This window comes from Orcinus orca, chromosome 9, assembly GCF_937001465.1.
Source record: "Orcinus orca chromosome 9, mOrcOrc1.1, whole genome shotgun sequence".
Classification (NCBI taxonomy): domain Eukaryota; kingdom Metazoa; phylum Chordata; class Mammalia; order Artiodactyla; family Delphinidae; genus Orcinus; species Orcinus orca.
Window position 1 is genome coordinate 48,284,840 of NC_064567.1, and position 13,393 is coordinate 48,298,232.

Here is a 13,393-nt window from a genome sequence, read left to right on the forward strand (position 1 = left end):
ACAAAGGTCTGTCTTTGACTTTGGAGCTTTAGCTCTTTCAATTACATGATGTGTAGTCACTAATTAATGAAATTTATGTATGAGACATTTTTAAGTGTATGTGTGACATCTGATGATTCTGAAATGTAGCTACCTGTTACCTATTTATAAACTAGTCTACTAGAAAACGAAGTGCCTAGATTTCTTTTGGATCAGTTAATGTCAGGCCAGTAATGATTATATACCACACCCTTGTTTAATATGTTGTTTTGCACCAATGAAATTTGTTGGAATTAAATAATAGTTATCTATTATGATGGATTGTATAGTGAGTGGGTATACAGTGGGTTGAATAGTGGCCCCCCAAAAGATGCCCTACAAAATTCTTAGAAGAAAACATAGGGGTAAATCTTCATGACCTTGAATTTGGCAAAGGATTCTTAAATATGACACCCAAGATCATGAGCAACAAAATTAAAAATAAAACTTCATCAAAATTGAAAACTTTTGTGCTGCAAAGAACAAGGGCAAGAAAGTGAAAAGGTAACCCAAAGAATGGGATAAAATATTTGCAAATCATATATCTGATAAGGACTTGTATCTAGCATGTATAAAGAAGTCATACAATTCAAACAGAAAGACAAGTGACTCAATTAAATGGACAAAGGATCTGAATAAACACATGAAAAGATGCCAATATCATTAGTCATCAGATAAATGCAATCAAAACCACAATGAGATTTCCACACCCACTGGGTTGGCTAGAATTACAAAGGCAGATAACAAGAAGTATGGAGAAATTGAACTATCACACACTGCTGATGAGATTGTAATTCTACATATATGAAAGAGAAATGAAAACACATACCCACACAGAAACTTGTATATAAATGGCAGCATTATTCATTATAGCCAAAAGATAGAAACAACCTAAATGTCCCATCAGTGGTAAGCAAAATGTGGTATATCTATACAATGATATATTACTCAGCCATAAAAACGGATGAAGCACTGACACATGAAAGTCCAGAACAGAGAAATCTGTAGAGACAGAAAGTAGATTAGTGGCTGTTTAGTGCTGGCTGGGAGAGGAGGGGAAAGAGGGAGGCAGGCATAGGGGAGAGATAGCTAATGGATATGGGATTTTTTTTCTTGAACTGATGAAAAGTTCTAAAATTGTGTTGGTTGCACATATCTGTGAATACACTAAAAACCATCAAATTATATACTTTAGGTGGGCAAATTATATGTTATGTGAATTATATCTCAATAAAGTGATTTTTAAAAAAGATAAATGTCCAAGTTCTAACCCCCAGTACTTGTGAAAGTGACCTTATTTGGAAACAGGGTCTTGGCAGATGGAATTAGGTTTAAGATCTTGAGATGAGGTCATCCTGGATTTCAGGTGGGCCCTAAAGGCAATGATGAGTGTCCTTACAGAGAGCCACAAGGGGAAGGCCGTGGGAAGTCGTAGGCAGTCTTCAGAGTTATACTGTGGCAAGCCAAGGAACACCAGGGTCAGCCAGAAGCTAGTAGAGGCAAAGGAGGATCTTCCTTTGGAGGCAGCATGGTGCTGCCTACACCTCGCTTTCATACTTGTGGCCTCCAGAGCCGTGAGAATACATTTCTGTGTTTTAAGCCACCATGCTTGGGGTAACATTGCGGCAGCCACTGGAAACCAGTACAGCTAGAATCTACAAAATGGGTTTAGAACCTGCCCTTTCCACTTAGTATCTGCAATCTCAGGCAAGTTATTTAGTGTCTCTATATCTGTTTCCTCATGTGTAAAATAATAAGGATAATAATAATAACCTTTCTCAGGGAGTTGTTACGAGGATTAAATGAATTCATATATGTAAAGAGCTTAAAATGATGTTTGGCACAGTAAGGAGTGTGTGTGTTAGCTCTAAGTAAGTTCCCATAAGTCTTGGTTTCACCTCTGCTCTACAGAGCTGTTATTTCCTTTTCTAATGCTTTCTATTCACATTACAATGTCAGAGTCTCTCACTTCTTTGTGAAGAAAAGTTACTTTTTATTGCTTTGATCACTATGGGTTAAGGCTACCTTAGAATCTCTTAGCAAAACGGGATAGGACGTTCATTAATTTACTAATTTGACTGATGTTTCTTGAGTACTTTCTATGTGCTAGGTACTGGGAATATAGCCCAGAACAAAACAGTTACAGTCTTTGCCTTTGGGGACCAACAGGAGGTGTTAGATTATCACATCACACAAATATGTGATTCCAAATTGTGATGTGGAAAGAAGTGTCTCTTCAGTTTTCAGTAAAATCTGCATTACGTTGGCTGAGAGGGCAGTCAGGGACATTCTCTGAAGACTAGACATTTAGGTAGATAGCACAAGAATAAGGATTTATCCAGGTGAAGAATGGGGACAAAGGAGCAATTTTCTTTAAAAGTGGAAGCCTCTCCAGGTTTCTAGAGATTTCTACGTTAGGTCGACCGATACAGGTTGAGTACCTTGCATGTGTCTAGCAGTCCACCTAGTGCTGTGGAGAATAAAACAGGTTGAGTTGGATGTGGCAATGTATTAGATGTGTCTCAGGTGGCAAGACTAAATAATAGAAGGGAGTTTTTATTAAAATTGTATTTTGACAGTAATAAAGTGCTGAAGCAGGTTTTGAGGGGAAAAATAATAAGTAACTCTTAAGAGTCGTTTCATTTCTGATAGAGAGCTACATAAATATTGTGCTTAATCTTCGCTCACCTACAAACAGAAATGCTGTAGCCTGAAATGAAGGTCATGGAGACGAGATCTCTTGGATTCCTGGATAGAAATCAGAGGGTTCTAGGACACAGACTCAGTTATTAGATTTTCCTTCTTTTCTTCTTCCTTGAGATACATAAGTGGGTGTGGGGAAGGAAGGAGGATGGGTTCTGGGTGGCTGCCTGTCCCAGATTAGTGAAGCGTGAGACTCTCTTAGCTTCTGCCCACAGCTCCCAGCCCTGCCCCGCTCCCAGCACACGGTGGGAAAGTTGCGTGGGCGATTCACACTGGGGCGGCAGAGCCTGGAAGGCAGAACCCTCTTTTCCCACGTCCCATCTCCCTCACCGCTCTGCTTCCTCTCAGAGTCTTGACTCTAAGAGGTCCTCTGAGTATTGATTACAACAGCAGTGGAGGGCAGGAGAACGTGAAATTGAGATAAATGACAGGAGAAGGGTAAAGGGTATAAAAAAGCTTTGGGCCTGAGGGGAAATATTCTGTCATAATAAAATGAAAACATTTGTTGATAAATGATTTTTATGCCAGCAGCTTAAAAACCGTTTTGGTCATTTGAGCAAGTGTAATTTCCTAAGACCCCTACTTTAAAAGGTAATGTTAATTTGGATGTGTGACTTCTGATGTGTTAAAATGTCAGTAGTACTAATTCATAGCTATATTTAGTTTTAAAATGTTTGATAAAGGAAAAAATGAGTTTCATTTTACTACTAAAAGACAAAGAGAAGACTTGGGATGAAATGGAAAAATATAGGTGAAAACTTTGAAACTTCTTGCCATTGTGCACAATAGTGCGGTGAATGGATTAAGAGTTCAAAAATTCAAAGTATATTTGAGTTGACTCTTACATTTTAAGGACAGGTGTCCCTTCCTTTCCCTGATGTTACTATCTCAAGTGAAGTCGATGAAATGGCAGCCAAAGAAAACAGAATTTTTTTCCCTCAAAGTCTGCAGAAAACATGGCTAGTTGATTTCAAATGTCAACTGTGCTTTCAGTGGGAAATTTGCAGGGAGAGAAAGTATCAAACTAGACATATCTGGATCAAAAAGCAATCAATAGTTCTAAAGCTCTTTGGACATCTCCTTGAAGAAGTGTTTTTTTGTTTTTTTAAAAGCAAAAACTGGGCATTTATTGTTTCATGTAACTGAAGAGTTGGGGAGTGGCCTGAACCCAGGCACAGCCGAATTTTGGGCACAGATGTAATTAGATCCGTTTCTGTCTGCTTCTTGGCTCTGCTTTCCACGGGCCTGGCTCCTCCCTCCCCTCAAGGTGCAAGGTCCACCTGCAGTTCTGGGTGAAGTGCTTTAGGGTGTTACCACCCTGGAGGTTTTCCTTCCAGCTGTACCTAGTAGTAAAAAATACTACGTGGGTTATGAAGGAAATAAAAACTTGGACATGTTAAAATGCTTCACGTGCCTGACTGTATTTAATGAACTTATTTATACCTTTACATGTTAACCAATTCTATTAGGGCATTTATAATTGGTTTAATATGTTACTTGTGGTCATTCCCATAAAAAATTTACAGTTTCCTCTCTCCGTATCCCTTTATTATATCTTTATTTCTGTTGGAAACTCGGGTTTAACATACAATGCATCATTTCAACTTCTAGCATCTATTCTAAGAATGTAACCCATGATAATTATCAGGCCTTTGGGTATTAGAAATCATGAATCAATAAATTGTGACTGTAGTGGTTTAAAAGCATAAACCCAGGAGGAACCTGGCTGCCTGAGCTCAGATCTCAGCTCCATCATGTGCTGGCCGTGTGACTTTTAGACAGATTATTTAACTTCTTTCTACTTAAATTTTCTCATCTTATAAAATGGCAGTAGTAATAGTACCTTCCTCTTAGCCCTAGAGAACCTGGCACATAGAAAGTGCTGTTACTACTACCACTACTGTTACTACTGTTATGGTTGTTGCTTTAGTATCTATACCATATTTCTCCCAAATCTGCATTCCCCAACACCACACATATAAATGCACCACTGTGTTGGCTGAGTCACTGAGTCCAGAGTTGTTTGGAATAGAATTGTAGACATATTTTTATTTATTTATTTATTTTTTTGCGGTACGCGGCCCTCTCACTGCTGTGGCCTCTCCCGTCACGGAGCACAGGCTCCGGACGCGCAGGCTCAGCGGCCATAAGCTCACGGGCCCAGCCGCTCCGCGGCATGTGGGATCCTCCCGGTCCGGGGCACGAACCCACGTCCCCTGCATCGGCAGGCGGACTCTCAACCACTGCGCCACCAGGGAAGCCCTAGACGTATTTTTAAATGAAAGAATGATGATAAAAATTAAAACCAAATTAGGAGATAAAGTGATTTGACTGCATCCCTGTTTAAGAACATATTCTGCAGAGTCTTGTGTCCTTTTATTTTACAGAAGATACCAATTTCTCTTTTTAAGCGGTAGCATCCAGGGCATGTGACTTGTGCTTCGTTTCCATTTTCATTGTGTGGGAATTTCCTTGGAGATGCCTCTGAGTGGTGCCAAAAGTCTTGGGACTTATGCAGCATTTCTGTATGAGTTTTCTGGTTGAACTAGGCTTAATTGGATTCTCTTGTTTTCTCTCTAAAAACTTGGGAACCATCTTGTTCCTGGGTTATAAGGCTGAACATGTTTGGTTAAGTAATTCTATTGAGATCTAATCTGGCATCCACTCAGGTTTTGTTAGATGAGAACTTTAAAAGTCTCTTGCTGAGTGGGCTTCATCATTGTTGACCACATGTTTCAAGATGTAGGCAAAAACCGTTTTGGTCAGTTTTTTAAGGGTAGTGCAATTTTTTTTTTTTTTTTGCGGTACGCGGGCCTCTCACTGTTGTGGCCTCTCCCGTTGCGGAGCACAGGCTCCGGACGCACAGGCCCAGTGGCCATGGCTCACGGGCCCAGCCGCTTTGCGGCATGTGGGATCTTCCCGGACCGGGGCATGAACCCGTGTCCCCTGCATCGGCAGGCGGACTCTCAACCACTGCGCCACCAGGGAAGCCCAAGGGTAGTGCAATTTTGAAGCAACAGTATGCATTTCTACTTGGAAAGATTAAAATACACCGAGTGGCAGGTTTAACCAAGGTCATGTTCATCTTGTTTCTTTGCAAGTTTCTCTTACCCATTTGGTTTATGTGGAAGCAATGCTGAGCTTCACTTTTGTGACTGTTTTGTCTAGCAGAGACAGTGAGATTTTTCTCTTTATGTAAAACAACTAGGTTAACTGTTGTCTCCTTCCATTGGATATGTAAAAAGGAGGTGCAGTTACTTCAGATTGCTCTGGGCCCTGATGCCCCCATCATTCCTCCCGCCACCCACCCAGCAAAGCAGATTTTGTCTTTAATCTGTCCAGTTGTCTAATCTTTATATTGTACACTTGCCATTGGTACTTACTAGCATACAGATGAATCTAGTTGCAGAAATTCTTAATGACTGTAGATATTGTGAAGGGAACCAATCTCCTGTAATCAAAATTAAAATAATGGAAAAGTAGGGTCACCTTAATTCACAATGGTGTAAGAATGAGGCAGTTGGAATTGTCAAGAGATTTTTCTGGGATGGCCATGACAATCAGAGCAGAGCCAGGTTCCAGGGTCAGCCAGGTCAGTGACCGTCCACACATGTGGAGGTGTAGAAGAGTCCTGCTAATGCTTTACATTTGTACTGAGTCATTGCAGATGCTTCCCTATACCATCAGCCCTTTTTCACAGTCTGTGCCTTCCTAGAATTTAAGGTTACTAAATGTGAAAAATTCCCTTGGCTAAGTTTCCTTTCTACTTTGGAGATAGAAACGCTTGAAGATAATCCAAATCACTATTCTTATTTTGTAGATTCGTAAACTGAAGCCAGAGAGGTTAAGTGATTTGCACAAAAGCACAGATGATTTAGTGGCTGAGCTATAACTAAACCCAGTCTCTGGCTTCCCAAATTAGTGTTCCTTTCCCTGATCCATGCTGTCTTTGCTTATCCATTCAATTAGCAAATGTAACTGAAGGGACTCTAATTAGGTTGGCTCCTAAAGGCTTTTGTGGTGAGTGTCAGACTGGCAATAAGGTTTGTTTTTTTCCTGCCAGCTTTTGAGTCATGGCCAAATTTTGTTAGTCAGTTATTTCAGAGTCTTGAAGTCATCACATGGAAGGCAAGATGATTTGAATAACTGGACACACTTGTCTGTCTAATAAACATGCCTTCTGTAGTGCAAATTAGAGACTGTTATTATAATGTACCAAATTTATATAGTTGTTACATATGGAGCAGTTGTGGCCAGTACAGTGGTGACATTCCAGCTATCACTATCATTGTGTGTTTTTTTCCAGACCTGTGAGCTTTGACACTACTTTCCTGTATATTTGAGGGGTTAGCAGTACTCTGGCAACCCAGGCATCCCAAGAAGCAGATGCTAGGGATGCAGGGGGCTGATTGGCCACCCCATGCACTTGGCAGTTGCATGAATTGGCACAAGAAGCTTGGAGGTGTGAAGTATTCCTAGATCTGTGAGCTAATTGTTGGTACCCCTGAGGGCATGTCTCAAGGAGCTATCTAGATGGAATTGAATTTCCTTCAGTGGAAGAGACTCTGAATTCCTAAGAGAAAGTCTGAAGTTGACTCTTAGACCTCAGGGCTGGCTTACTACAGTCCCTGAAAGATCAAGAGAGATGGAGCTGAGATAGAAGAAAAGGCAGCTGAAAGGTATGCCACCATTTTGCATGCCTTTATTACTTCATTTAAATAGGATGAACAGATGGGGCTCTCTATGTAACCCATATTCTTGACACAGTCCAAGAGTAGAGAATTATGACTCCTATAGCTTTTCCTTTTCTTCTCATCTTACTGAGCTGTTTTTTTTCCTAAGGAAACTTGAATTGTTTGCCAGGAAATAGTTGCCTCTTTTCAAATCTCAGTATTTGTTTGAGTGTAAGAAAGGTTTTCACCTAACTTAAGTATTACTTTGTAATTTGATGGAAAAAAATTTTTTCCAGAATTATTTGTGGCCGATCCCCACTATATATCAAAATATACATATTGTTGAATGTGCCACTTTGTAGACTCTAAAATGCTGTATTGCCTTTAGATGAGAGAGACTGTCTTTTTTTTGTTGTTTTTGGCTTTAGAGTCTGAGGTGTTTAATATTATCACTTAGTACACAAAGTGCCAGGATACTTGATTATCCGAAATTTTAGAATACAACTTATGAAATTATGTTAAAACTGCCTTTATGTAGAATTTGATTTAGAAGCTGATAGTCTCTTACGGAAGAATGAAATGTAATTGCTTCTAGCTCATAATATTTAGATTGCACACTGTGTTTGGTTTCTCATTTTTTCATCAGCTGTACATCAAAGACAGAAAGAAAGTGTTTCGTTTACTTCCACCACATGAAAAGCAGAGGCGTTCCCATTCCTAAGATGCTTATGTGCCAGTTCTCCTATGGAGAAAGTTTTGATTATCCTCCTGATAGTTCCTTGTCTTTTCTTTAAAGAGAGAAAAGGCTTTGGAAAGGAGCTTTCGTGATAATTGGGGTGATAGATTCTTTCTGTTAAAGGAGAGTTTCAGTCAAGAAGTGATCTGGTCTCTTCTGGCCTCTTTGGTTGCTGACCAGCTGGCCAGGTGTATCATGGTGTATATATTCGAGAGAGCAAGGGGTGGGGGAAGTGTGAGTGAGGGTATGTACACCCATACTTGTAAACATATGTACAGAGGATGGGCAGAGCAGCTTTCTTGTACAGTATGTTCATGGTCATCATTAAAGCAGAAGTCAGGGTTCTGACTTCTGAGAGAGAGAGCGTACCTTGATGCCTGTTCGTATGTCGTTGTTGTATATATGGTTTCCACAGGAGACCTGACAGCTCATGCTCTCAGACTTCATGGTGGTACTCACATTCAGTGCAGTACATGCTTATGTCCTTGTCTTGACTTTTTATAAAACAGGCTTAATTTTTTTTTTCTTGAAAATAGAGGCTGGAAGATAGTGGTAATGGGGGCCTGAGAATTTACTTGTGGATTTTGCTGCCCATGAATTAATTGGTGTATCCTGTAGTTCAGCTACCAAGTCTGATATACGAGAATGTTTTTCTTAGAGCATCTACCAAAAAGTATGCTGTTTAAGAATCCAACTTAGAGGAATCCATGAGAAGTGTGTCCGTTCCCAGGCCTGTTGGGTTTTGCCCTTTTCCCCCTCAACTCACTTCACACTTTTTAAAGTAAACAGTGGATGTGATTCCATAGAAATTGCATCTGTATGTGTGAAGGAATGGACTCTATTTTAGGCAGTAACGGGTTTTTTTGCTCGTTTTTTGTTTTTGTCATTTGAAAACAAGGATTAGTTTTTATTCACTGTCACTATTATGGGCATGCATAAAAAGTGGATCCTACTTGTACTGTAGGAGCTGCTTGCATTTAATTTAAATAATGTGCCGTTGCAATTTTTTTTTTTAAAGGTAGTGTCTTCCCCAGCAGATGTAGCTGAAAAAGCTGACAGAATTATTACAATGTTGCCCACCAGCATCAATGCAATAGAAGCTTATTCGGGAGCAAATGGAATTCTAAAGTATGTATTTCTCAACTGTAGATATGTTCTTGTTATGATAGTTTATGAATTTCACATTTGTTAGAACTATTGTGAAATTACAATTATGTTTGTTAAACCTTCTTGTACTGTATTTTTATGTCTTAAAAGTGAATGGTGTGGTTTCTCTCATTGTAAAGCGTTATTTTTTCACTGAAGTCAAGTATGTGACTTTTGGGAATACATTTTTTTTGCTTTCTGTTTCTTCCCTTTAATCTTGCGTTAAACTTACATTGGTAACCTGTTTAAGAGATTTTTAAAGCTTGCATTTTAAACTGTACAAATGTTACAAGCATAATTTTCTTACGGTTTACAGAAATTCAGGAAGAGATTTCTATGAAAAATGAAACGAAGCATTGGAAAGAACACCATTATTTAAAATTTATTATAAAATAAAAAGTTATTGTATGTCCTTTGGGTTAGTACATCTGTAGTAAGAACTTTGAGAGGGTGGAATTAAAGATTAGCAGTAGCTCTTTAAATAATATATAATTTAGGTCAGAGTTTCCTACCCAGTAACTAGCTTCCCTGGCTTTGAGAACCTTTTGGTTACTTGCTACCTATTGCCAGACCCTTGTGGTTATGTTAGGATGACAGCGGTTGAATTTAGTTTTCTGGTCTTACTGATTCCTGTTCCTAACTTGTTTTGTTGTTGAAGTTCAGCAGAGAGCTAGAGCAAACTGGTAGGCTTTGTAGACACATGAAGGGCTAAAAGAAAGGGTTTAATTTCTTGAAGCTGTAATACATGAAATTTGAGGTTTTGGGAAATTGAATTGCTTTGGAAAACTAGCAAATTTAGAAGCAACAGACACTTGAATATTAGGCAGAAAACTGATAAGATAAATGTTTAGATTTCAGGGAAAGTTGAAAGATCCTCATTTTGGATGGAGCCCTCAGGCCCACAGTGTGTATGTGGTCCTGAGGTGACCTAGCTGTCTCATTACCTAGTCTGTTCCAATTATGGCCCTGTTTTACCTCTGAAGAAAAAGTTACTAAAAACTTTGTGGAGACAAAATCCTACGTTTATTAATATCCTTTACTCGGAATATGGTGGCCAACAACCAGGCAATTTTGTCTAGGGAGTGCTTTGAAAGATTTTGGCTTTACATTGAAGTGTAATTTGCTTCTCATGGGTAGTTCTTTATTTTCTTTTGGGTCAGGATCATTTCCCCACACCCTGTGCGTGTATAATTTTTGAGACCATTTCCCGTTTGCTTAAAGCTTTAAGATCTTAAAAATATTAATATCACTGAAGACTGGTAAACTTAATTCTTATATTTTAGGGTATGTAAAGTGGAATTCCACATACTGAGGTGATCTATATAACAGAGTGTGCTATTTCTTTTCTATGGAACATACCCAGCCGTTGCATTTGGACCAGATCAATTCATATGTCTAAAATTGTTGTTTAAAGCATTTTGCGTGCTATTTTTTTCTGTAGAAAAAAATTTCTTTTTTATAGTTTTTAGCAATGATTTTCTATTTCCCCTTCAATATTTTTATTTATTCAGTTCTAACTTTCCAATCATGGTTATGATTAAATGTCCTCTGGGTTAGTTTATCTGTAGTAAGAATTTTGGGACGTTTGAATTCAAGGTTAGCCATAGCCCTTTAAATAAATTGTAATTTAGGTCGGTTTCCAAGCCAGTGAAGATAGGCATAGATTATAGACTGTAAGGTATATAGTCTGCACTTATAGTGCAAACAGAACTGTTTTACTTTAAGAATGCCACTTAACTATTGATGTAAAATATGATATATGAAAAGACTGCTTCCCCCTTTTACCAATGTTTGTATATAAATTTACTGTAAAGAACAAAAAGTCTCTGTGAGATTTATAGGTCCATTCCTGTGTTTTCCTTTCTGCCTGTTTGATGTCTTATTTTGTCTTTCCAAAGTTGCAGTTATTAAAGAATATGCCATCCTAAAGCAAATGGCTAAATTTTAACTGCTTATGTTTATTCTACCTAGTGGAAATGAAAATGGATATGTGAAATTTGCAATATGGCTTGTTAAAGACAAATAAATTACTTTTTAAAGAGACCCAGCTACTTTACAAACAAAAATTTAAATCCTACTAAATAGCCCTTTTAAAGTTAATAGGTGTTTTAAATTGCTTACATCTTAGCTTACCTATATTATTATGGTTAGTATTTCACCTGAAACCAGAATTTATACCATATAGATTATTAGATTATTTTGGTTTCTTTGAAATAGTTCGAGTTTACTTTGAACTATAATTGATCTGAAAATGAATTTGAGATTTTGAACCAGTTCTAATAATGTTTTTAATATTAAACCAAAGACCTCCTTGATATCTGGTGAATTTTAGCAGATTCTGATATAGGTAGTTGCATGAAATGCTTATTCAGAGTTGTAAACTATATTTTTCAAATTATAAAACTATAGTTTTTAAAAACTATATTTCTGTTCATTTACTTAGAAAAGTGAAGAAAGGCTCACTATTAATAGATTCCAGTACTATTGATCCTATGGTTTCAAAAGAATTGGCCAAAGAAGTTGAGAAAATGGGAGCAGTTTTCATGGATGCCCCTGTTTCTGGTGGTAAGTGGTAGCTAAAATATATGCACATCTATTCTGTTTGTCATAAGTAACAGTTATGATTTTGTGCTACCCAAGATATATCCAGTTATTTTTAGAGCTATTGCAGATTCTCAATTTCCTCATTAAAAATAAAAACAAAGCAAAACTGACTTATGTTATTTAATACTCTTAAAATACAATGCTTTTTCTAAATTCGGATAATAGGATATTACAGCTTTGAAGAGCTATGAATTTTTGGTCCAAATTACTGTGGGTAGGGATAGATCGATTCCTAGAAAATTTTAACTTTTCAGAACAGATTCAAGAAATAATTAGCCTGAATAATCTTGTAACTATTAAAGAAACTGAAGAAGTGGCAAAAAAGAAAAAATAATTTCGTAAGGGAAACATTAGGCCCAGGTGGTTTTACAGGTGAGTGTTACCAGACTTTCAAGGAGCAGATCGTCTCAATTTTTTTTAAAAATTATTTAATTTATTTATTTTTGGCTGCGTGGGGTCTTTGTTGCTGCGTGCGGGCTTTCTCTAGTTGTGGCAAGCGGGGGCTACTCTTTGTTGCAGTGTGTGGGCTTCTCATTGCAGTGGCTTTTCTTGTTGCGGAGCACTGGCTCTAGGCACGCGGGCTTCAGTAGTTGTAGCATGCAGGGTCAGTAGTTGTAGCTCACGGGCTCTAGAGCACAGGCTCAGTAGATGTGGCGCATGGACTTAGTTGCTCCGTGGCATGTGGGATCTCCCCGGACCAGGGCTCGAACCCCATCTCAATTTTATACAAACTTTTCCAGGCAATACAAAAAGAGGAAATGCTTCCCCAACTCACTCTGTAAGATGTGTATAACTCTGATAATTAAACCAGACAGAAACATTATGAAAGAGAAAAACTGTAGGTCTACATCAGTCATGAATATAGAAGTAAAAACTTTATAAAGTATATTAGCAAACTAAATCCAACCGTATATGAAAGAGATCAAACACTACCACCTAGTTTGGTTTATCTCATGTATGTACAGATGGCTTAATATTAGAAGGTCTATAAATAAATAAATTTCACAACATTGACATACTTAGAAATCATCATCATCTCAATCAGAGGACAAGGAGACCCACTAATAAAATTCTAAAAGCTTAATAGTATATAAAATACTAATAGCAGGATCGAATATAATATATATGCACATACACATGTATTTGTATACATATACACATACATACATATGTAATTATAGCAATATAGCAGTATACAATGGAGTAGCAATTTTACTCCTATTATATTAAACTCGATTGTTGGCTTTGGGATTAAAAAATAATAAAATAGGGCTTCCCTGGTAGCTCAGTGGTTGAGAGTCTGCCTGCTGATGCAGGGGACATGGGTTCGTGCCCTGGTCTGGGAGGATCCCACGTGCCGTGGAGCGGCTGGGCCCATGAGCCATGACCGCTGAGCCTGCGCGTCCGGAGCCTGTGCTCCACAATGGGAGAGGCCACAGCAGTGAGAGGCCTGTGTAACCGCAAGAAAAAAAAAAAAAAAAAAATATATATATATATAATGATTTAAATCAGT

The 13,393-nt window shown here is 38.2% G+C and overlaps 1 protein-coding gene across 2 annotated transcripts in view; it reads left to right on the forward strand.

Annotated features, from left to right (window-relative positions):
* The window catches only part of HIBADH (3-hydroxyisobutyrate dehydrogenase), a 133,181-nt gene that overhangs the window by 11,906 nt on the left and 107,882 nt on the right, over window positions 1–13,393 (forward strand). For both annotated transcript variants that reach the window (XM_033420588.2, XM_004265669.3), the window contains exons 3-4: window positions 9,149–9,258; window positions 11,720–11,841. In XM_033420588.2, the coding sequence (XP_033276479.1) occupies window positions 9,149–9,258; window positions 11,720–11,841 (232 nt within the window). The remainder of the gene's footprint in view (window positions 1–9,148; window positions 9,259–11,719; window positions 11,842–13,393) is intronic.